Source organism: Sus scrofa, chromosome 13, assembly GCF_054392235.1.
Source record: "Sus scrofa isolate SSC_HxYL_T2T_F1_AM1 chromosome 13, Sscrofa_HxYL_maternal_Yorkshire_Landrace_v2.0, whole genome shotgun sequence".
Lineage (NCBI taxonomy): Eukaryota > Metazoa > Chordata > Mammalia > Artiodactyla > Suidae > Sus > Sus scrofa.
In genome coordinates, this window is record NC_139395.1 from 15,637,506 (window position 1) to 15,663,535 (window position 26,030).

At 42.0% G+C, this 26,030-nt stretch overlaps 1 protein-coding gene across 5 annotated transcripts in view; it reads left to right on the forward strand.

The window, feature by feature from the left end:
* The window catches only part of CPNE4 (copine 4), a 595,221-nt gene that overhangs the window by 528,667 nt on the left and 40,524 nt on the right, over positions 1–26,030 (forward strand). For all 5 annotated transcript variants that reach the window (XR_014823542.1, XM_021071322.2, XM_021071320.2 and 2 more), the window contains exons 8-10: positions 11,036–11,134; positions 15,648–15,734; positions 18,895–18,954. Coding sequence is in view for 4 of the 5 variants with exons in the window: in XM_021071322.2 (XP_020926981.1) it covers positions 11,036–11,134; positions 15,648–15,734; positions 18,895–18,954 (246 nt within the window). In the remaining variant the exon portion in view is untranslated. The remainder of the gene's footprint in view (positions 1–11,035; positions 11,135–15,647; positions 15,735–18,894; positions 18,955–26,030) is intronic.

Here is a 26,030-nt window from a genome sequence, read left to right on the forward strand (position 1 = left end):
TTTCAGCACCATTTTCTTTCTGCTGCTGCTGCCACTTTGATGCGTATATGTCTGAGTGTGTGGATGTCCAGACTGGGTCCTCTAAGCTGTGGGACATCCCTGCTGCTGCCATCCCTGCCATCCCTCTACCCTCAGTCCCCAGCAACACTCACTTCCCCTGCATGGAGACGCACTGAGCCCTCGGAATGCCCAAACCTAGGCTTCTCAGTACATCAAAACCACACCCTCTGTTCTCCTGACCTACATAACACCTTGCTAGTTTGTAAAAACTCCTCTTTTGAGCTTCCTTTCTACTCACCGCCCCTTCCTCAGAACTCAGACACAAATGCACGGGGGCTAGACGTGTGGAAAATCCTGAGTGATTGTCACCAAACGCTACCCAGTCTCGCCCAAACTCCTCTAAAATCCAGTTCTTTTTTCCTGGGCCCATCTTGTCCTCTCTCTTCACCTTAAGTTGAGTTCCCAGAAGATACTCAGGCTCTCATCAGACAAATGTCTGCTTGTCCTGCCCACCAGCTGAGCAAAGTTGACTGCCAGAGATGCACATGGCTGAGGCCGCAGCCCTGCCTGTCCTTTCTGGGGCTGCACTTACATAATGGTTATTTGAGAAACCCTCCCCTCCATCTAGATGCTGCATATGCTTATCTCACAGAGTCCAGCTTCATCTCTGCTCTACTGTGAAGGTTTCTGTCTTCATGTCAAATCCTGCCCTGCCAAACTCAGAAGTTCAAATCAGAGGGTTCATGTTACAGCTGGGGGGGGGCTATTTTTTTAATTGGAATGTAGTTGATTTACAATGTTGTGCTAGTTTCAGGTATATAGCACAGTGATTCAGTTATACATATACATATATCCATTCTTTTTCAAATTCTTTCCCCTTATAGGTTATTATAAGATATTGAATATAGTTCCCTGTGCTATACAGTAGGTCCTTAGTGGCTATTTTATATATAGTAATGTATGCATATTAATCCCAAACTCCTAACTTATCCCTCCCCTTCCCCTTTGGTAACCTTAAGTTTGTTTTCTGTATCTGTGGGCCTGTTTCTGTTTTATAATAAGTTGTTTGTATCTTTTTTTTTAGATTGCACATTTATGTGATATCATATGATGTTTGTGTTTCACTGTCTGACTTACTTCACTTAGTATGATAATCTCTGGGTCCACCCATGTTGCTGCAAATGGCATTATTTCATTCTTTTTTATGGCTGAGTAGTATTCCATTGTATGTATATACCACAATGAAGGGAGCTACTTTTAACTCCTATCCTAGCAGCTGAGTTGATGTCAGAAAGTTTGCCAGGTCTGCAGTGAGCAGAAGCAATCAAGTGATGAGAAAATAACCAAAGGGGCTTGGACACTCTTCCCATGCCCAGCCAAGATCTGTCTGTGCCCAAGTCACAACAATCAAATAAGCAAATACACATTTGATATTCTTTTCACAGATGTTTAGTCCTCTATAAACCACTAATTTTGTGTTGTCACTGAATTTTTACAAAAAGGAAGCCATTCCAAGTACTAAATTATGAATGAAATTTTGCAAAATCCCTAATCATAGCTCTCCTGAAAAACAATTGTTATATTTGCCTAAAACTCCTTAAAATGATAGAACATTGCCTGATTTCCCAAAAGCTGCAGTTAGAAGACTGGTCTAGATTAAGTGATATGAGAACACAGTTGGGTTCCTGCACTGCTGATTCCATTAGCATTTAATTTTAATGGTCTCAGTTTAAAATTCTACCTTTAAATGAGCCCAGTAAGGCCCTCCTGGATTAATCATTCTGGGCAATTTTAGAGTGCCTATTATCAAAGAGAGGATTAAAAATGTATATAAGTATATTTTTCCCTGGGATAGGTCAGATGTCCATGATTTAGTTCGTTATTTTAAAAAGGAAAAAGGGTAGGGGCGAAGCCTACCATTGAAAAGGTACCTGGCACGAGTATGTTATGAAGCTCTGTGGTCTAATGAAAAGGGCCCTGGATGTGGAGAAATAAAGGCAAGTTCACAGTCTAATTCCACTCTTGCTAGCTCTGTGCTGGGAAATAAGTCACCTTCAGTTGCTTTCTTGAATTTTAGTATTGTCATCTGTGAGAACAGACCCTCCATCTCAAGGTGCCCTTGTGAAAATCACCCTAAGAAAATGTGTCCAAGGGGCAAAAAGATACTTCACAAAAGAAAACAAAAGGAGTATTGTTACATTCCTCAGCTACTGATAGTTAACTGAGAATTTTATGACTTTAATATGGTTATCTCAGACTTTAGAACAGAAAGTTCGCAAAGGAATAAAGATGCCATGCTGTATAACTAGGGGATTCCAGATCTGGAAAGGACCTCAGAGGGCATTCACACCACATCTCCTTCCCCAGACAGCCATTTCATAGAGAAGGAAACTGAGGCACATAAATACTGAGAAGCCTCCCCAAGGTCTCAACAGCTCTATCTGCAGAGCAAGCACAGAACTCATCAACTCGTGTCCTGAATCCCATGTGGACAACTCTGCCTAAACTCATGTCAATCACCACCAAAGCATATCACCCAGTCTGGTTGTCTCCTAAACTAACCAGTTGATTGTGGTACCCTCCCTTTACTTTGCAGTGTGGAAACAGGGCCAATCTGAGAACTGCCACACACTCACTTAAGGAGAAATACCTTTTTCATGAACTCATCAGATATTTATGAGTTCTTACTTGTGCCCAAGAACTAAGCTAAACCATGATAAAAAGTTCCATACTCGAACTTTCCTTCTAGTAGTGGATACAGACCAGTGGTGACCATATTGCTGGAGATGCATTAAAATAGACATCAAATTGCAATGGAAACTTTCAGAAATGGTGTAAGCGAGCCAAGAGAAACTGGACAGTGAATCCTACTTTGCCTGGACAAATGACCAGGTACAATGTTAAAATAATGAGCAGCTTCTCCATGTTGCTTGGTAGATCCATTGAGCCTCAGAGATCCCAGTAGTTTAGAGTTTCAAGCAAAGAATGGTGCTTTTTACATAGCGAAGTCTAAGGAGACCTTGATTCTGAATTCCCACTTGCAAGGCAAGTTCTTAATAGAGGCGTAACAGAAAACATATCAGCTATGGCACCGTCTTTGTCATTTTCTAGATGTTTAGTTAAGTCAATTAACCTCTCTTAAGCTGGTGACTAATACCTGTAAATGGTAATAATAACATTTTCACTTTAAGGTTATTGTATAAGATTAAAAGCCATAAACACAAATGGCCTGAGTTCATAAGAGATGGTCAGTTAGGACAGGCTATGAAGTTTAACTTCTTAGAAGTCGAAGATTACCTATTGTTAGCTATGTGCTCTTGGGACCCTGACTTCTCTCTGTGCCTTGGTGTCCACACCTGTAAAATGAGCAAAATGATAAACTGTTCTGGAGATTAAGGGAACTTATATATGTGGTTTTCAGAACATAGTAAGCACTACATATGTTGTAATTACTATAACTTTCTGTTTGGTGGTGGTGGTGAGATTAGGTAGGCAGAAAAACCTGGATCTTAGTCACAGTCCCTCACTGAGTGAACTCAGAGGAGTCACTTCTCTTCCATTAATTTCCTTCTCTGTAAAATGAGGGAGGTGACAAGACCATCTGTCGAGCTTAGACGTTTTAAGATGATATACCTAAACTCCACTGTGAGCTGTTAGAACTGAAGGCCTCCTGGCTTGTAGATGGTTGTGAGCTGCTGTTTTCTGGCTGATCTGTCAAGGCTTCCTTACTGATTCACACCAAGAACCCTGCTGCTGTGTCAGCCTTTCTGCAGGGCAGTTGATCTGTTTACTTTCACTAGGATGTGTTCCTCTGTCAGTTGCCTCAGAGCTGTCATAAGCCAGCTTCATAGCAGACAGAAAGGGGAAGACGGTGTTTTTATTTTTCTGCCTCGCTGTATCATCCTTCCTTTGGGATCCCTTCTGAGAAAGGCCAAAACAGAATTCTGCAACTGCCATGAGGAGAAATACCATCAGTTGAAGAAGCAGAGCACATTTTAGCAACAGTGCCTGCCTCAGGGGGTCAGATCTGGAGCCCTGGGGAGCCTGACTCATTCGCCAGCCCAGGGGAATTATGCCCAGAAAGAGCAATCGTCTGGACCGTTCTGGTGGCGGGTGGGAGGAGGGCAGTAACTAGCTGCAGCATGACGGAAAATCTAAAAGAGGGCCCATGAATGATTGGTGATTTTGCGTGAGATGTGGTGACAAACCAAAGTACTGCAAACATTCTCTCTTGCTTTTTCTATATCCTGCTCTGGCTCTGGAGGCAGGAAGAGTTGAAAAGAAACATAGTAAAACACAAAGGAGTGTTTAAAAGGCTGCTTCCTCTTCTTTTCTCTTATTTGTTTCTGCCCCTTTGCCTTTTTATCCCTTCCTTCCCAAGACAGAAGAATGAGTATCCGAGTGGCAGACTCAGATGTCCCAGGGCTGTGTTCACTCCTGGGCACAGCTAGAAGCCTGAGAGGCGGAGCCTGAGAGGCGCAGCCTCTGGAGCACCCTTCCTTCTCTTTCTGTCTCCAGGCCAGGCAAGCTTTCTTTTGCTTCTGGCTCTGGGTAATGACTGTGTGAGTGTCATGGTCAATAAGGAAAGGCTGGCAAATAGAAAAACACCTGTGTAAGTAACTGAGATCAGTGGACAGGTGTTCAACAGTGTGACATTCAAGGTGCACATCCCGAGAGATGTTTTCAGCTGGATGACTGTGGATACAACACACTGTGACAGAAAATAAATGAGTAAGAATAAATTTGGGGAGGGACCTATGTTTCATTTTGAACATTTTCATTGTAGGTCCATGCAGCATCCCACAGGATCAGAAAATAGATTTACAAGCCAGGTTTATAAGCCAGGACTGGCCAGTGAAGTTTTCATTCCAAGAAAGAACCAATCTGCCTTTGAACCCCAATTTCCACAGAAAACCTCTGAGTAAAATTCTCCTTTTCTTTCTTCATCTTATTGGAGGTCTGGGGCTTCCTGGATACAAATCCCTGGTTTAAGATGTAGAAGTGATCTGAGTTCCTGAGACCCTAGCCCAAACTCTACCGTGGAAAAAATGGGAGGGGGGCTCTCTCTTCATCTGACGTGTAACCAGGCAGATGGGTGGATACTGTTTCAATCTAGTTACTGGGCAGAGTGTTCCTAGTGAAACCAGAAGTTAGCCTGACAGTCCTATGTCAGATAGAACCCTGTTGTTGGAAGTGATCAGTCCCACCTTTACATGTGATTGATGCCTGCTTTTTAGCAGTATGACTCACTTAGGACCAGTTTTCACCCGTTTTTTCATGTAGGTTAAAAATTAAAGATCTCACTTCTTGTTCTCTTCCATATGTTTTTAATTTTTTTATTGTTATTTCCCCAATACAATTTTTTTCTACAGTACAGCATGGTGACAGTTACACACACATGTAAACATTCTTTTTCTCCCATTATCATGCTCCACTATAAGTGATTAGACATAGCTCTCAGTGCAAGATCTCATTGCTAATCCATTCCAAAGGCAATACTTTGCATTTATTAACCCCAAGCTCCCAATCCACCCTCTTTCCCCCTCCCCCACCTACTCTTTCCCCCTCCCCCGCCCTCAGCAACCACAAGTCTATTCTCCAAGTCATGATTTCTTTTCTGAGGAAAGGTTCCTTTGTGCCATATATTAGATTCCAGATATAAGTGATATCATATGGTATTCGTCTTTCTCTTTCTGACTTACTTCACTCAGAGGAGAGTCTCTAGTTCCATCCATGTTGTTGCAAATGGCATTATTTTGTTCTTTTTTCATGGCTGAATAGTATTCCACTGTGTATATATACCACATCTTCCTAATCCAATCGTCTGTCGATGGACATTTGGGTTGTTTCCATGTCTTGGCTATTGTGAGTAGAACTGCAACGAACATGCGGGTGCATGTGTCATTTTTAAGAAAAGTTTTGTACAGATATATGCCCAAGAGTGGGATTGCTGGGTCATATGGTAGTTCTAAGGTATCTCCATACTGATCTCCATAGTGGTTGTACCAGCTTACATTCCCACCAGCAGTGCAAGAGAGATTCCCTTTCTCCATACCCCCTCCAGCATTTGTTATTTGTGGACTAATTAATGATGGCCATTCTGACTGGTGTGAGGTGGTATCCTGTGATAATTTTGATTTGCATTTCTCTAATAATCAGGGATGTTGAGCATTGTTTCATGTGCTTGTTAGCCATCTGTATATCTTCTTTGGAGAAATGTCTAGTCAGGTCTTCTGCCCATTTTTCCATTGGGTTGTTGGCTTTTTTGCTGTTGAAGTGTATCACTTGTTTTTATATTCTAGAGATTAAGTCCTTGTCAGTTGCATCATTTGAAACTATTTTATCCCATTCTGTAAGTTGTCTTTTTGGTTTCTTTTTGGTTTCCTTTGCTATGTAAATCTTGTCAGTTTGATTAGGTCCCACTGGTTTATTATTGCTCTTATTGCTATTGCTTTGGGAGACTGCCCTGAGAAAACCTTTGTAAGGTTGATGTCAGAGAATGTTTTGCCTATGTTCTCTTCCAGGAGTTTGATGGAGTCTTGTCTTATAATTTTGAGATTACTTCCGTGCATGGTGTGAGGTTCTAGTTTCATTGATTTGCATGCAGCTGTCCAGGTTTCCCAGCAATATTTTCTGAAAAGACTGTCTTTTTCCCATTTTATATTCTTGCCTCCTTTGTCAAAGATTAATTGACCATGGGTGTCTGGGTTTATTTCTCTGGGTTCTCTATTCTGTTCCATTGGTCTACCTGTCTGTTTTGGTACCAGTACCACACTGTCTTGATGACTGTGGCTTTGTAATATTGCCTGAAGTCTGAAATTTCTTTGGCAATTCTGGGTTTTTTGTGGTTCCATATAAATTTTTGGTTTGTTCTAGTTTGGTGAAAAATGTCATGGGTAATCTGATAAGGATTACATTGAATCTGTAGATTGCTTTGGGTAGTATGGCCATTTTTACAACATTAATTTTTCCAACCCAGGAGCATGGAGTATCTTTCCATTTCATCTTCTTTAATTTCCTTGATTAATGTTTTATAATTCTTGGCATATAAGTCTTTTACCTCCTTGGCCAGCTGTATTCCCAGGTATTTGATATTTTGGGGGGTGCAATTTTTAAAGGTATTGTATTTTTGTAATCCTTTTCTAATATTTCATTGTTAGTATACAGAAATGTGACTGATTTCTGAATATTAATCTTATATCCTGCTACTTTGCTGAATCTGTTGATCAGTTCAAGTAGTTTTGGGTTGAGTCCTTAGGGTTTTCTATATATAGTATCATGTCATCTGCATACAGTGACGATTTTACCTCTTCCCTTCCAATTTGGATGCCTTTTATTTCCTTTGTTTGTCTGATTGCTGTGGCTAGGACTTCCAGTACTATGTGGAATAACAGTGGTGAGAGTGGGCATTCTTGTCTTGTTCCAGATTTTAGTGGGCAGGCTTTCAGCTTTTCTCCATTGAGTATTATATTGGCTGTGGGTTTGTCATAAATGGCTGTGATTATGTTAAGGAATGTTCCCTCTATACCCACTTTGGTAAGAGTTTTGATCATGAATGGGTGTTGGACTCTGTCTACATCTCTTGAGATGATCATGTGATTTTTGACTTTTCTTTTGTTAATGTGGTGTATGACATTGATTGATTTATGTATGTTGAATCATCCTTGTGCATCTGGGATGAATCCCACCTAGTTGTGGTTTATGATCTTTTTGACATGTTGTTGGATTCAGATGGCTTAAATTTTGTTGAGAATTTTTGCATCTAAATTCATCAAAGATATTGGTCGATAGTTTTCTTTTTTGGTGCTATCTTTGTCTGGTTTTGGAATCAGGATGATGGTGGTGTCATAGAATGTCTTTGAGAGTGTTCCTTCTTCTTAAACCTTTTGAAAAAGTTTAAAGAGGATGGGTGCAAATTACTCTTTGTATGTTTGGTATAATTCACCTGTGAAGCCATCTGGTCCTGGACTTTTATTTGTAGGGAATGTTTTTCTGACATAATTCAATTTCATTTCTAGTGATCAGTCTGTTCAGTTGATCTATTTCTTCTTGATTCAGTTTTGGTAGGCTGTAAGTCTCTAGAAATTTGTCCATTTCTTCTAGGTTGTCAAATTTGTTGGTATACAATTGTTCATAGTATTCTCTCATGGTTTTTTGCATTTCTGTAATATCTATTGTGACTTCTCCTTTTTCATTTCTGATTTTGTTTATTTGGGTTTTTTTCTCTCCTCTTAGTGTGTCTAGCCAGAGGTTTATCAATTTAGTTTATCTTTTAAAAGAACCAGCTCTTGGTTTTATTGATTTCTTCTATGGTTTCTTTAATCTCTATTTTATTGATTTCCTCTCTGATCTTTATGATTTCCTTCCTTCTGCTGACTTTAGTTTTTGTTTGTTCTTTTTCTAATTCTTTTAGGTGTGGGTTAAGTTGTCCTTTTGAGACTTTTCTTCTTTTTCGAGGAAGGCATGTATTGCTATGAATTTCCCTCCCATTTTTTTATTTTTGTTTTTATTTTCATTACTCTGGAGGTGGATCCAAAAATATATTGTTACGGATATATGCCAACTTATGTTTTCCTCTAGGAGTTTTGTAGTATACAGTCTTATATTTAAGTCTTTAATCCATTTTTAGTTTATTTTTGTATACAGTGTTAGAGAGTGTTCTAATTTCATTATTTTGCATGTAGCTGCCCAGTTTTCCCAGCACCACTTACTGAAGAAACTGTCTTTTCTCCATTGCATATTCTCACCTCCTTTGTCATATATTAGTTGACCATAGGTGTGTGAGTTTATTTCTGGGCTTCCCATCCTCTTCCATTGACCTGTATTTCTGTTTTAGTCCCAGTGCCACACTATTTTGAAGACTGTAGCTTTGTAGTATAGTCTTAAGTCAGGGAGCCTGATTCCTCCAGCTCAATTTTTCTTTATTATGGTTGCTTTGGCTATTTGGGGTCATTTATGTTTCCATGCAAATTTTTAAATGTTTTGTTCTAGTTCTCCGGAAAATGGCATTGGTAATTTGATAGGGATTGCATTGAATCTGTAGATTTGAGTATTATAGTCATATTGACAGTATTGATTCTTCCAACCCAAGAGCATGGTATATCTTTCCATCTGTACCATCTTTGATGTCTTTCATCAGTGTCTTATAGTTTTCAGAGTACAGGTCTTTTGCCTCCTTAGGTAGATTTATTTCTAGCTGTCTTACTCTCTTCAATTCAATGAGATTGTTTCCTTAATTTATCTTTCTGTTCTTTTGATGTTAATGTGTAGAAATGGGAGAGATATCTATGTATTAATTTTATATCCTGCGACTTTACCAAATTCATTGATGAGCTCTAATAGTTTTCTGGTAGTGTCTTTAGGGTTTTCTAGGTGTAGTATCATGTCATCTGCAAACAGTGATAGTTTTACTTCTTCCTTTCCAAGTTGGATTCTTTTGTTTCTTTTATTTCTCTGATTGCTGTGGCGAGGACCTCCAAAACTGTGTTGAATAAAAGTGATAAGCATGCACATCCTTTACTCGTTCCTGATCTTAGCTGGAATTCTTCCAGCTTTTCACCATTGAGAATGATGTTAGCTGTTGGTTTGTCATATTATTATTATGTCATATTATGATGATGATGATGATGATGATGTTGAAATAGGTTCCCTTTATGCCCACTTTCTGGAGGGTATTTATCAGAATGAGTGTTGGATTTTTGTTAAAAGCTTTTACCATTGAGATTATCATGTGGTTTTTATTATTCAATTTGTTAACATGGTTAATCACACTGATTGATTTGTGGATATTGAAATACCCTTGCATCCCTGGGATTTACTTGATCACCAGTTGATCGTGGTGTCTGATCTTTTTAATGTATTGCTGGATTTGTTTTGTTGGTATTTTGTTGAGGATTTTTACATCTATGTCCACCACTGATCATGGCCTCTAATTTTTTTTTGTTTGTTCTTTCTCTCACTGCTTTAGGTGTAAAGTTAGATTGTTTATTTGCGATTTTTCTTGTTTCCTGAGGTAGGCTTGTATTGCTATAAACTTACCTCTTAGAACTGCTTTTGGTGCATCCCATAGGTTTTGTATCACTATGTTTTCATTTTCATTTTTCTCTAGATAGAGTTTGGTTTGCTCTTCAATTCCTTCAGTGATCCATTGTTTGTTTAGTGGCATTTTATTTAGTCTCCACAAGTTTGTGTTTTTTGCAGCTTTTTTTTTTCCTTGTCACTGATTTCTAGTCTTAACACATTGTGGTCAGAAAAGATGCTTGAAATGATTTCAGTTTTCTTAAATTTACCGAGGCTTTATTTGTGACCCAGAATGTGATCTACCAAAGAGAATGAGAACCCTGCTGGGTAGAGTATTCTTGGATGTAGGTTTTTTTCTTTTCATCACTTTAAGTATATCATGCTACTCCCTTCTAGCCTGCAGAATTTCTGCTGAAAAATCAACTGATAACCTAATGGGATTATCTTGTATGTCATTTGTTCCTTTTCCCTTACTGCTTTTCATATGTTCTCTCTTTGTCTTTAATTTTTGTTAGTTTGATTAATATGTATCTTGGGTTGCTCCTCCTTGGGTTTATTCTATATGGTATTCATTGTGTTTCCTGGACTTGAGTGTTTCCTTTTCCATTTTAGGAAGGTTTTCAGCTATTATCTCTTCAAATATTTTCTCTAACTCTGTCTTTCTTTCTTCTTCTGGCACCCCCATAATACAAATGTTGATGCATTCAGAACTTTCACTCTGGTGGGAAGGCCTCTGCATTATAGTTATTTTCCAGTTTGTGGCTTGCCCACCTGGCAGGAATGGGACTGTTTATATCATGAAAGCACACTTCCCACCATTTCGGTTTGGCTTCTTCTTTGCCTTTGGGTGTAGAATATCTGTTTTTGGTAGCTTCCAGCTGTTAGTTTTAATTGTTGTTTTTGTGAGAGGAGGTGAGCTCAAGTCATTCTACCCCACAATCTTGAAGGAATCCCTCTCTAGCCTTTTCCACAGACACATTCTTAGTTTTTTAAAAGTGCTTATTTTTTCTTGCAGTGTATAGTATGGGACTGGGACTCCAATGGCAAACATGACTTTATTGGTGAATTCACCTCAACATTCAAGGAGATGCGAGGAGCAATGGAAGGGAAACAGGTATGTGGTAAACCAGCTGTTGCATTTCCCCAAAACTCATCTCTTGCTGTGCATCCTTAGCACCATTACATAGGAATGTCTAGAGGGGAGACATTAAAACATGTTTAAGTGGGGCAAGGAGGGAGATAATGGAGGTAGCTTTCTAGTGCTAATCCAGCCCACAGCAGCTGGTATGACCTTGCACAGGACCCTGCCTCAAGATGGTACTTGCAAAATGGATAACTCAGATGAAAATGTTTCTAATATCATGTAGCTCTGTAGACTTGGGCAAGTGACAGTCTTTCTGTGCCTCAGTTTTCTCACCTAAAAAAATGAAGGTGATAATGGTAACTACCTGGTGGATTCTGTGCATCTGAGGGACATACAGAGGAGGTATATGTTTCTGTACGATGCAGTTTAATCCCTGTATGAGGTATGTGGTGGTATTTGGGTTTATGTCTTGGTATCAAGAGTGTAAGAGTGAAATGGTGGGACTATATGAAAATAGGGTGCCCAAAATACAAACTTGGAGGAATCAAATAATTTGTCCAAAGACTAAATGTGTGATTAATGCCACGGGGCTGTGGAAAATGTAGAGCTAGGAAGAACACTACACTAGCACATTCAGACTTTGATGGATATGTACATACATCTCTCACTATGTAACTTCTCCTCTGACCAGTTCAAGGCTCACCTTCCCAGCTTCAGGTGCAGAACCCGACTCTCTGTCTGAGGGCATTCTCTGACCACAACAGGCTAGAAGTGGTGGGGGAAATGTACACATTTCAGGGATTAACCCTCAACAGATAGCCATCCAGAGATGGGATATAAATACCCCAGCTCTTTTGCCCTTCAGTAAGCAAAACTCTGAGGTGTGCTCTGTGCCATTTCCCAGAGTTGCCTAGCAGGAATCAGCCCTGGTGGCCTGCAGGGGTATGGGACTTGATCCTGAACCCCTTTCGGCTGCCTCCCTATTCCATTCCCCACTCTTCTATCGTTGCTTCCTGGTACTACCTTCAAGATGAATTACTTGAACTTATGTCCTTACCTCAGGGTTAACGTCTGGAGGAACTCAAATCAAGGTACCTGCCATTCTTACTCTGGGGAACCACTGTCACCATAGAACATAAAGGAGTGACAGCAGAGAAAGACCTTTTCCCTTAGAGATAAGACCCTGTGCCTAGCCTGCTCAGAGTGCTGCTTAGGGAAGATGTCCCAACTCATTGTTCAAGTCTCTCCTTTCATATATGTCAAGATATACATACTGGATGAAAATAAACTGACATTCTTTAGAATCAAACCATTTGTCGAATACTTCCCAGAGAACTGAAAACTCAAGGGCTGTACGCTACCACAAAACCTTCTGTATATGCACTGTTATATACCCAGCATTACAAGAAAATTGTCAGACACACAGAGACCTTCACCCACAAGCAGGCATGAAGACTTTCAGGGCTACAATTAAAACCAACACTAAACTATAAATAAAGTCACTCCCAAATAACTAGGAATTTAGCAAGAAACATTTTTGCTTCTTTGAAGCTAAACAACCAGGCCCCATTGAGCTAATAAATCAATGATAGTTATCGATACCACCTGCTAGAATTCTAAAGATTTTTATGAAGTTTTGCCTTTGTTCTCCTTTATAGAAATAGCCAAACCAATAAAAATGGGAACTATTTCACCTTTAGAATCCTAGGAGGATATTAAAAGTAAGATCATGGCATACATCACAATTGAAGCACGCTAAAGCCTAGTGCTTTCCAACAAACAGAAATTAATCTTTTTATTGAAGCATGGTTGGAACCATGGGAAGGAAGAAAGAATTGGAAGTGTAGGGATAATACACACACTCTACTGTATAAAATAGATAATTAACAAGAACCTACTGAATAGCACAGGAAAATCTACTCATGGTTCATAATAACCTTTTTGGGAAAAAAGAATGGGTATATTTGTATGTACGACTGATCCACGTTGCTGTAAAACTGAAACTAATGCAACATTGTAAGTCAACTATACTCTGATAAAGTTAAATTAAAAAAAAGAAGTACGGTTGGGTTACTTTCAGGCGTACAACGAAGTGATTCCGTTATATATAAATGTATGTGTATATGTATATGTATATGTATATGTGTATTCTTTATTTTCTTTTTCAGATTCTTTTAGGTCCCTGGGCTATACAGTAGGTCTTTATTGTCTATTTTATGTATAGAAGTGTGCATATGGTAATCCCGAACTCCTAATTTACCCCTCCCCCCCGCTTTCCCCTTTGATAACCATAAGTTTGTTTCCTATGTAGTGGATCTCTTTCAAATAAAAATAAATCTTTTAGTCCCCCTGAGGAAATGGATCATAAGCTACTGTATTTTTCTGTATCACTGAGACACCAAAAAGATTTTAGTGCAACCACTCAGCCCCTATTCTAACATATTTGCACTGTGGAAACCGTTGTATTACTTATTGATTCTACTAATATTTACTGAGAAGCACTTACTAAGTGCCAGGCTCTAGGTGTGACACATGTGTACATCTAAGTAAAATATAAATATGTGTCAAGTAAACAAAAAATAAAAATGTAATTATACTTTGTGACAAATGCTATTGAAAACTGAGCCAGTTTAGTTATAAAGGTGTAACATAGAAGAGATCACCTGGAAAGGTGACATTTAAGTTGAGGGCCCTTAAGGATGAAGTGAAGCCAACCATATAACAAGCAAGGAAATAGCATTTCAGGCAGAAGGAACAGCATTGCAAAGCAGTGAATTGGTAAAGAGCTGATGTGCTTAAGGGTCTGGAAAGAAACCAGAGCATAGAGGGTGAGGGAGCCATATGCATGAGAAGTGGTCAGAGATAGAGGCAGAGGCCAGGAGAAGTAGATTCTGATGGCTTAGAGGAAAGAGTTTGGCTTTTCTTATAAATGTCTTAAGAGTATACTGAAACCATGCTCTCCAATATAGTAGCCACTAGATACATGAACCTATTTAAAGTTCAGGTTTAATAAGTTTAAGTTAACCCAAAATTTCAATTCCTCCATATCTTTCTCTCTCTCTCACACACACACACATATCAAGTGCTTGTATATCTCGTCTTCCACATTGGTTGGTGCAGATAGAGTACATTCCCATCATGGCAGAAAATTCTATTGGACAATGCTGCAAAGGGTCTGGGCGGGAGAATGATATGAATGGTTTTAATTTTTTTAAAAAAGATGACTCTGGCTGCTGTGTAAATGATCAGTTACAGAGAGACAAGATAAAGTGGCAGGGAGGTGTTAGGAGGTGACTCTATGGGCAGGACAGGAGATGTACAATCTGGGCAGCTCCTCTCTCTCCACATGGTGCCAAGGAGACTCCTCTGCCTTTGTGCCGCAGCAGCTGGGGGCTGGGACATGTCTCCACGTGCTCTGTCATTCTCCAGGGTACCAGCCTAAGGTTTTTCACATGGTGGTGACCATCCAGCAGCAAGAGGAGGGTCAGCCCCATTGCCTGGGCATTTTTCAAGCCTCTGCTTATCTCATTTTTGCTAACATCCCATCGGTCAAAATGAATCACCTGATTAAGCTCAAAGTCATTGTGAGAGGGGACTACACAAGCGAGGACAATGGGGAAGGGCTCATCGGGGCTGGTGCTGTAGCAGTCTATCCCACTCACATCTGCCTTAGAAATTGCTCCATTTTCAGATACATCCAATTATCAGGGAGTGAACATTTGTCTTCAGAGTTGAAATCCAAACATCCACTCCCACAGGCCAGTGGGCAGGAGTGTTCAGCAACTCTCGGTGTTTGACTTTGTCCCCTGAAGTCATCTGCAGGCTGGAAAGGTTGAGATATCTTTGCCTGGAGAACCCATTAGCTTGTAGCTACCTCCTCAGTTCCTAGCCCCTCCTGTAGCTCTGACTCTGTCCCTCACAAAAGCCCCTTTGGAGATCTGTTGTGTCATGGTTGTGATGTGTATCAGTCCATTGTCTTAGTTCTCTGGGAAGTTCTACACCAACTCATCATTATCCTCACCAAATTCCTATAGCCAGTATTCAGTGTTCCTCAATTTTCCTACTTCTTAAGTCAATTCCTAGACACTAAGACTCAGCATTTGGGTTACTCATGTGTGTCTCCAAATCAATCCTTCCCTCTGTTGCTTGATTTTGGCCGCATTAATTGTAAACATTTATAAGCGCCAGACACTGTTCTAAATGTATTACAGAGGTTGATCATTCGATCCCACAGTAAGCCTCTGAGATAGATACAAGTATAAGCTCCATTTTACAGAGGAGATATGGAAGGCTTGGAAGAATCACATCATTTGCCAAAGGTCACACAGCTGGAAAGTGGAGGAGCTAGGATTCAAACCAGGTAGCATGATATCAGACTCTTCCTCTCTGCCATTCCTCCTTACTGCCTCTCTAGATGCAAGGGTATCCACTTGAGACCATTTGTCAGCCCTCAGGTCCATCGGCAGCCGTGCCCAGGGGCCCCTCATGAATGACTCCACTTCTGCCTGAGCTGGCAGTCATGCTATAACCTTTCTTGTTGCAGGTGCAGTGGGAGTGCATCAACCCCAAGTACAAAGCCAAGAAGAAGAATTATAAGAACTCGGGCATTGTGATTTTGAATCAGTGCAAGGTATACACGTGGCCCTGTCTTCCAGTTCTGTAAAGCTAGGGCTGTCTAGGAGGAAGACTTCAGGTTGTGTGGTCAGTCATAAGGAGAGAGTGTCAAGGAGATGTGATCTCTTTTTAAATAAAAATCAGAAAGTCAGGAGTTCCCGTCATTGCTCAGTGGTTAATGAACCCGACTAGTATGCGTGAGGACACAGGTTCAATCCCTGGCACTGCTCAGTGGGTTAAGTGTTGCCATGAGCTGTGGTGAAGGTTACAGACGTGGCTCAGATCCCGCGTTGCTGTAGATGTGGCATAGGCCAGCAGCTACAGCTCCTATTCAACCCCTGGTCTGGGAACCTCCATATGCTATGGGTGTGGCCCTAAAAAGACAAAAGACAAAAAAAAATCAGAAAGTCAATGTATTAATGGATGTACACAAGAAATGTAAGCATGGGTGGTCTTGGAGCTGTGGCGGCCCGATGCCACCATCCCCTCCACAAGGACCTCTTGCCCCCCAAGAGTAGGAAGGGCCTGGTCACAAGTCAGGCTCTTCTCTGTCCAGGGCAGCACCAGAGGGAGAACCCCAAAGAGGGCAACCAACATTTCTAAAGCATGTGCTCTGTGCCTGTCACAGTGTTTGGTGCTTTACATATGGCACCTCCCCCATACTGAAAGAGCACCATGAAACCAAGGCACACGGGGAAGACTCCGGGGCCTAAATGTGCTATCTTCACAGAAAGTCCCATGTGCTAATAATTAAACCTCTTAAGTCACATCTGAGAATAATTTTGCCACTGGTTGAGTCCTTATCATGTGAAAATCACTATAATACATTGTGTTTATTCTTATCACAACCCTGATATCTCTGCTTTCAAATGAGATTGTGTACTACCTCACAGCTGAGATTTTAATCTGACTCTACCATATAGGACTTAAGTGCCATCCAGTTTCTCTCTCATATATATATATATATCATGTTCCTTCACTCAGAGTTGGCCTTTCCTGGCTGCCAGGAACTGCAGAGGCACATCCTTATATGACAGGAGACTAGAGGAAAAGACTGATGGGGTCTGGCTTAGGTCACATGCCCAACCCCTTGAACCAATCACTCAGACCAGGGGATGGTGCATTATGATTGGCCATCTGGAGTCATTGTTCTCATAATGTCTTTTTTTTTCTGTATTTTATAATGCTTTGATGTCTTGGGGCTTTGCATACTAGGGAGGAACTGGCCCTTCCAGAGTTAGTTAATTCCTAGAGACAGCAATCAGCGTGCCTGGAGCCTACCTTTAACATGCAGGCACACTCGCCTGGAGCCTCCTCTCCTGAACTCACACACCAAGCCAGTATGCTCCCTGCCCTATGTCACCCCAGAGCCAGGTTTCAAACTATTAGAGTCCACTCCTATGGCCCAGAGTCTCCAAAATTATTCAAACTAGTCAATCCTAAACCTGCTTAACTGCGTACCTTGCCTCACTTCTTCCTTCCTACAAAAATGACAATATGGCTTCTGCCCATGCTTTCCCCTCACTCCTGCTGCCTCCTGACTGATCCCAGTGCTTCCTCACGTGGATACACCTCCTGTCCCTTGGGAAGCCGAGAATAACAAACTCTTCTTTCAAAGGCAGTTGTCTCTGGTCATCTTAGCTGTCTGTACAGACCAAATCCTGGTACATTGAGAATAAGCCTGTGACCACCCCTGTGCCCACAGAAGCAGGAAGAAAGAAGATCTAGATGAGTCAGTTCAACACTCTGTCTCTGTAAGGTGACTGTTTTGATCTAAGAGTTTGGCACTCAGAAGCCATGGTTGTTGAACTCCTTTTCTTGGTATTCAGATAGTAGTAGGGTATCCCAACTACCAGGAAGTGCATCGCCATAAGGAAGCCTGGAGCAGGCCCTCTTCAGAGGGCCCAGTAAACATCAGCCCTGAGACAAGTCTGCCCATAGATGGGTGCCACCCAGGGTGGTACCTGGAAATACCACCATGGGGTTTCATGTGTCAGTCTCTGAGAAGCTGCCGTGATAATCAGATGGAGTCAGAGATGTGAGGGTCAACACTCAGCTAGAAGTTGTCCTGGTGAAAGGATCCGGATTGTGAGCTCGTGACTTCAGGTACCATGTTTTGCTCATCCCTGTATCCCTAGCGTCAGTGCAGAGTGGGGGCTCAGGAATTCCTTGTTGAGTAAGTGAATAAATGAATGTCACCAAGACTCAAGCAACAGGAGTTCCCATCCATGGTGCAGTGGAAACGAATCTGACTAGGAACCATGAGATTGCGGGTTCAATCCCTGTCCTCATTCAGTGGGTTAAGGATATGGCGTTGCTGTGAGCTGTGGTGTAGGTCGCAGATGAGTCTTGGATCTGGCGTTACTGTGGCTGTGGCATAGGCTGGCAGCTATAGCTCTGATTAGACCCCTAGCCTGGGAACATCCATATGCTGCAGGTGTGGCCCTAAAAAGCCAAAAAAAAAAAAAAAGACAAACAGCAGAATCATAAAGAAGCAGAAATTGAGACTAGAAATCATTAAAGCATGTGACAACACAGATGATGGTGGTTGGGCAGAAAGGAGGGATCAGATCTTGCTTACTTCCAACCTAGAAGTCAAAGGATGAACTGTGCAGTCAGACCACCATCATTTGAGTCCTACCTCCACTATCTAGGTAGGTGATCTTAGCCTCAGTTTCCTCATCTATAAAATGGGCACAATAACAATACTAGCATCACCTTCACAGCCTTGTTCAAATAATTAAATTAGATAATGGATGTTGCCTGACATACAGTTAGTTCTCAATAAATGTTAACCCTCTGGCAGTAGACTTTCTCAGGTGTTGGGAACGTGACCAGGACTGGGACTGATGCAGGCAGCAAGACTAAAATCAAATGCAAGACTTTATTTCAAACCGGTGGTGATCCTGAAATCACAGTGTTAGTCTCACCCTAAAGGTTGAGGCTGATTAAAATCATGCATAAACCGAAGGAGAGAGTAGCAGGGCATGGACAGTTGCAGCCCGCACATGCCCATCTAAATTCAGCATTGCTTTCTTTCTCTCCTTTCATAGAACAAAGTCAGCTGACCCATCTTTTTCCCACAGATCTTTCTCTGCCCAAGGTTTAGGCCTCTAATCTGTAGGGATACAGATCCCACTGTTCCTAATACAGTTTCCTCACTTTACCCTCCACAGATCCACAAGATGCACTCTTTCCTAGACTACATCATGGGTGGCTGTCAAATCCAGTTTACAGTAAGTCGTTTCTACGTTTGTTCCTATTTGGGGAATGAGGTTGGGGAATGGTGCTGGGTTTGGGGCATGAGAAGACAAAAGTCTCTTAAGATCCTGGGTCAGCTTTGTTCAAGTCTCATTGCTAAAACATCATACATTATCAGAATTCCAGTCGTGGCTCAGTGGTTAACGAACCCAGGTGGTATCCATGAGGATGTGGGTTTGATCCCTGGCCTTGCTCAGTAGGTTAAGGATCCGGCGTTGCTGTGAGCTGTGGTGTAGGTTGCAGACATGGCTCAGAACCCACATTGCTTTGGCTGTGTCGTAGGCTGGCAGCTGCAGCTCCGATTGGACCCCTAGCCTGGGAACCTCCATATGTCATGGGTGTGGCCCTAAAAAATGACAAAAGGCAAAAGAAAATTATACAGTAATATGTTTTTTAAATGAGCCCATACATCTGTTTTCCCCGGTGAGTGTGGTTTTCAGCATCCTATGAGGAAATTCATGCCATTCAACCTCAGGTGGTCTGAGGAACCAGCCTAAGGCTTTCCATTCTTTTAGTCACTGTATGAGGCATGAGCAGGGGGCAGGTTTCCAGATCCCATCACAGATGAGAAGAGAGGGAAGGAAGTGAGCCATGCCAGGATGTCTCACTGAACCAATGCAGACATCTTGCTTGTGTCCATGTGGCAAGAACATAAGCATTTGTTTCATGCCCAGTGGTCAGTGCCAAGAGTAAGCCATCCACGTGGTTCATCAGGCAATAAAAAGGTGAATTCCTAAAGATTGGATAACTGGTCTTTTAAGGTTGAAAAGCAGAATGAGCAGGTGGATTGAGGAATGTCTCCTGTGTGGAGTTCGTGAGCTCATGAGATTTACACACTCCTAATGTGTATCTCAGTGGGTGGACTGGGTCCTTTTAAAGTGCCTGGGTAGCCAAGGTTTTAGGTCCATCTGCCCTGGAACAGTTTGCTTTCAATGGCTTCATATTTAAGATCTTCCCATGTTTGGGCAGACATGATTTCCACAAAGAGAATACCCAGATGGCAAGAGATAACCCTTCTAAAACCTGTGGGGAAGCAACGTGCATGTAAACAAGAGGAATCCAGTTTGTGCAGCATTTGTCCTTCATCTTCCAGAAGTGCACTTATGAAATTCACCCCTGCTTAGCTCCCTAGACTGGCTCAGTCATGTTAGGAAGCCAAGGAAAATGGGTTTCCCCTTCTAATCTAGGTTTGAGCCCAAGAGAGTAGACAGGACCAGTGTATTCCTGGAACTGGGGGTAATGGTGGCCAAAGGACTAGAAGGGAGTTCTGAGTGGATGAGATAAGGATGGCCCTCTGCCCTAACCTCAGAGGGTCTACCTATGTCTCGCCTAAACGTAGGGGCACGGTTCATTTGCCCCTGAACATATGCAGGACTTAATTATAGATTTTGGTCATCTCTTTGAGGTTCTCTAAAGACATACTTACCCAACCCTCCCATCTACACTGGCATGTTTAGAAGGCAGCAAATGTGTGCATTGTAGGCACATACCCCTGACTCTAGCTGTCCTGGGAAATGGAGGCAGAGGAGCCAGCAATGTCACAGAGAAGCTGGTGTCCTCAATCATAGGCAAAGGAGTAATTTCAGGGAACTATTTATAGGTTTTCAAGGAAAAGCTTTATTGATTTGGGTCTGTTTTAGAGTCTATAGATCCCATGCTTTTGAACAATTAATTATTCAACATTCAGGGGCTTGCTTTGTCCTTGGGGTCAGGCTACAAAGAATCAACTCCAGTTAAAAACTGGAAGTTTGACCCCCGTAGGGTTCCCAGTTCCACACTCTGACTCACAGAGGGGAGGCAAAGTCTCGTGGCCTGTCTGACACAGGAGGGTTGCCCTCCCCTCCTCACTTTTGCTGACCCTGCTCAACTGAGAGGGACTCCATAGCAGTTCTCACCCACCAGCTTTCTAGCCCTCCAGAGTCCACAGATGGGCCTGTGGGAGATCTGGCATGCATGAGTCTGGAGCAAGGCCTGAGAAGAGGGGTAGCACCTACAGAGAAGTGCTGAGAAGAAGGGGCCAGGCCATCAGCAGTGCCTGCAATAAAGCCCTTCTTCCTGGAGGGCCTCAGGCCAGGGATGCAGGAGAAGGGTGCTAGGTGTTCTATTTTGAGCTTTATATTGAAGAAAACATACCAGCCACTTCTTTGTCATTTTCCCCTCAAATTAAGTCAGCTTTCTCAATGTTAATGTCTCATTACTCAAGCGGTGCCATCCAATGTAAATGATAACATGTAATGCAAACTATCAATAACAATTAACATGTCTTATTTAATTTGGCCTCTAAGTATTTATTATCTGCCAATCATTTTATTGAAGCCATCTGGCAAAATGAAGGGACTGTGGCAGAGGGATGGGAAATGAGAAGAGAGCTTCCTGGCCTGAAGACAAGGCAGAGCAGAGGGCAGGAGGAAGAGGTTCCATTGCAGTCATCCTGCCCCTCAACCCTCCAGAGTCAAAATCTCCCCCTAGCCAGAGGATAACACTATACTCCTGAGCAGCTTCAGCCAAGATGAGCCTCTGTCTCCCTGGAGACAGCCCCTCAGGAGTCAGCAGTGGAACTCCGTTCTGCGTGTTTCCTCCCCCGCCCCCGTGCCCATCTTGGCCCCTCGCCAGTGCCCCAGGAGGCTCTCCTGCTCATGGATTTTGGTTGGATTTGACCAATAGGTAGGCAGCAGCCAGAGGTCAGTTGGAGGAGAATGAAGATGGGGCACTTTTCCCCTGCTCTCTGCCAGCCAGGCTTCTGTTTGGTAGTGACCACATTCCTCTACGGAAAGAGACGGTTCCATCAGGTGCTGGCCCTGCAGAGACTTCTCTCACCAAGTCCTACTAACTGTCCCCCTCGACCCTTTCTAGTCAGCCTTCTTTAACCTTTCTGATTTGTCCTTTTATTAAATTCTCCTCAACCATCCCTTTTAAATGGACCATTTGCTTCCTGTCAAGACTCTGACCAGTACTCACTACAAACAGAGGTGAGGAGAAAGACTTTGCACTTTCCACATCTTTCCCTCCAGGTCCCAGGCTGATGTATAGAAGGGGATCAAAATACTTCTGTTGAGTGACGATGGACTGAAGCTTAAATCTTTGAGAAGAGATAAGGTTTAGGGAAAAGGAAAAAATTGGATCAATAAATATGTACTGGGGAGTTCCCATCGTGGCTCAGTGGTTAACGAATCCAACTAGCAACCATGAAGTTGCGAGATCGGTCCTTGGCTTTGCTCAGTGAGTTAAGGATCCAGCATTGCCATGAGCTGTGATGTAGGTTGCAGACATGCTCGGATCCCACATTCTGCAGCTGTGGCGTAGGCCAGCAGTTACAGCTCTGATTAGACCCCTAGCCTGGGAACCTCCATATGCCCTGGGTGCAGCCCTAAAAATAAATAAATAAATAAATGTGATAACAGGTTTTGCTTTCAAAAGCACCCCTATGAATTTAAATGTTTATGCATCCAATTATTCTAATGATAAATACTGAAACTTTACTTGGGTTAATGTGAACATACAGCATATATTTAGAGAAGTGTTGGGGAAATGGTTTGGATTGAGAACTTGAAGGACTTTGAATTTGATGGATAAGGGAACATTCAGCAGAATCTTGGGCAGGACTCTGGCACAATTAGGCCATGTTTTATGGAAGTAAATCTGGGGCAGGTTTGGTGAAAGGCAGTGGTGGTGAAGGGACTCTGAAAGAGATTAAATCCCACTGCAGTCTTCCTGGTGACAGGTAGTAAGGCATAACTAGAGGGACAACAGTAGGAAGGGGCATTGTGGACCCTTTTGAGGTCAATTAGCCTCATCAATAGCTAATGAACCCAAGTCAATTAGACTTGACCTACGATGTAGGGGGAGATGGGAAGCAGGGGAGAATGATGCGTCCAGGATGACTCAAATCTTTTGTGCCTGAACACAAAGTGTAGCAGTCTCATTCACAGAAATGTGGAAATCAGGAATTGCTGTCAGACAATAGGATGAATTCCCTGTGCACATGGTGGAAGGACTCTCGGGTATCTGGGTGGAGATGGCATTTATAAATACCCATCTTGGTTTCAGGAGAGAGGTGGAAGCTGCGCATATATGGGTCTGGATGAGATGACCAAAGAAAAGAATACAGAAGGACAGGGGCATGGTGACAGAAAATTGTAGAAGACCTCCATTTGGCAATAGAGGGAAGAGGGGCAAACAGTATGAGAGGAGATGCCAGAGGAAAAGGTCCTGGAGGAGGCCGTAAATCAGACAATCAGAAGGAAATGTTACAAAGTCAAGGGCAATAATCCCATATACTAAAGAGAAGACAGACGGAGAAGAATGAAAACATGTGACTGGGCTGTGTGATAAGTAGGCACAAATCATCTTCAAGGAGCAACTTCTGCAGAATGAGATGGGACACCCCAGAGTTGGACTGTAACAGATGGTGAGGAAGTGAACGCAGTGGCTATAACTTCTCGTTCAAGAAGGCCAACAGCGATAGGAAGGAAAGAGGCAGAAATAAGAGTGACAACTTGGGTTTGAGAAGAGGGGAGTTTTATGCTGTAAAATTAGCAGAGAAGTCCCAGGGGAGGGAAAAAGAGAAAGGATGCTAAAAAGAGCCCCAGTCAATGATTCTTCCTCTTTTTTGGTCACATGGGCCACTTGAAATCAAATACAAGATCTATATGCTCTCACTGGCAAGTGCACACACCCGATTCACACACAGTTTTGAGCGATCAAGGGCACCTCTGAGGACAACCTTGGTTTCTCAGGTGAACCCTTGAGTCATAAGGACTCTGGGACAATGGTCACATTGTGGTCTTGGAGGAGCTGGGTGGAGGTGAAGCAGAGCCCTCAGGGAAAGAGATTGGATTTCGTGGGTTCGGCACATTGCACAGCAGCTAAAAGAAAAAAAATGCTAGAATTTCACATACAAAATGCACAACTATAGACAGCATAGGTGAAACAGTCTCCATAAGGTATTTGGAAAGAAAGTGGTAGAAGAATTAAATGTTTTTTTTGAAAGATTTTGCCTTTTCATGGTGTTCTTGTTGTGACTCAACGGTAATGAACCTAACTAGAATCCATGAGGACGTGGGTTCAATCCCTGGCCTCACTCAGTGGGTTAAGGATCCAGCAATGCTGTGAGCTGTGGTGTGTGTTGTAGACATGGCTTGGATCTGGTGTTGCTATGGCTATGGTGCAGGCCGGCAGTACAGTTCCTATTCGACCCTTAGCCTGGGAACTTCCATGTGCTGTGGGTACATCCCTCAAAAGACAAAAAAGAAAGAAAGTTATTGCCTTTCCAGATGCAAAAAAAAAAGTGTTCATTGTAAAATGAATTTTCACAGAGACGGGTTGTAAGCAACCTGAAGGTAATAGCTGTGTAAATTGCAGTTACTTATTTCAGTGGACTATTAAGTCCATTTTAAGTGACAATTATCATAATTAATAATAACATGAGGATATGTTTATGACATAATGTTGAGTGAAGAAAAAAGAATATAAAGCAGAATTGCCCAATGATTACAACTATGTTAAATGTTTATATATATTATATATATAACTATATTTTACATATGAATTTTTAAAATATTTTGTTTATATGTGTGTGTTTGTGTGTGTGTGTATGCAATTTACCAGGCTAGTGGAATCCCGAGTTTTCATTTTTTTATTCAAATGACCCTTTTTTATCATTTGCAATTTTTTTAGAAATAAAGATGGTATTGCTTTCCTTTACCTCTGATTTCGTAGTCTGTGTTTCAGTGTGGCTTCTCCCAGATTAACCTTCAAGCCTTAAAAAAAAAAAAAGACTACCTATTAAAAGTTCTCTCATGTAATCTTTTAGGACACCCTATGTCCACATTGTCTCTCAGTTTAGGTTTTAAATACTGATTTTATATCCCAGGTTAAACACTGATGGACTCTGGGGTAGACCTCTGAGAAATAAGGATGAGTCCTGGGTTGAAGAGAAGAAAGCTTTGCTCTTTCCAGGAAATAAACCAGCTGACCTCTGGCATCTTTCCATCTCACCTAGGGTCCTATTTCTTTGCCCGCTATGCAGGAAACAGAGAAGCACAAGAATTTGACAAATTATTTAAGAAATAGTCAAGACTAAACATTATCTCCACCTACAAGGCTTGTTGTATAGGTCCAAATTGTATACAAATCTAAAAAAGAAAAACAAGTGGTATCACCGAGGTTGATGGCAGAGGGATCAGGCAGCTACCCAGAGATGGGTTCACAGCAGCTTTTCTCAGAAAACATCCAGGAGGTGTTCAAATGGTGCATTTATCACAAGAAGGTAGGAAGCTAAAAATGTCCAAGGAAGGCTGCTCATCACTAGTGTCCATCCTTTTCTGGAAGCAGCTCCCATACTGAGGACTTGGCGGTGTGAAGGGAGCAAGTATTTTGCTTTCTTACTTTATTAGATTTTGCAAAACCGTTCCACGTCTCTGCCTAATGTAGAGCGAGGCCTCTTGGGCAAAAGGGGAGACGAAGGAGGCCTGTTCAGGCGCTGCCTGCTGGGAGGATTGGCATACACACCAGAACCGCAGGCTTTCCTAAATGCTTCATAAAAGAAGATGAAAACAGCGGCTCTGCAAGCCCACCGCATTCAAGATGCCGGGAGTCGGGATCCTCCTCCACAAACTGGCATTTTCCATTCATTGTTTGCTTTTTATTTCTCAACTTAATCCTATCTTTCACGGCCTCCCTGTTGCTTTTTAAAACCTAAGCTTTCACTCTGTTCTCTTTGCACTCATGCTAACTTAAAGAGCTCAGAGAATTCTTGATAGAAGGCCACCCCCTAAAGACAGCGATTTTATCTCCAGCTTCATCAAGGAGTCTTCAGAATCCGTCACTTGCCAGCAAAAAAAATCTTTTAGCTGCCATGTACTTGAGACTGCCCATTTGCTGCCTAGTCAAATGATTAAATTTTTTTTCTGAACAATAGAAAGCAGTAGGTAATAAGGATCATTGGTATATTTCCTTTTCCATCAGATAATTCTTAAGTTCATACCCTTCGCCATAGTTATATCAGCATCTCCTGAGCTGGAATAGCCTCTGTGGTTGTCACAGACCCAAG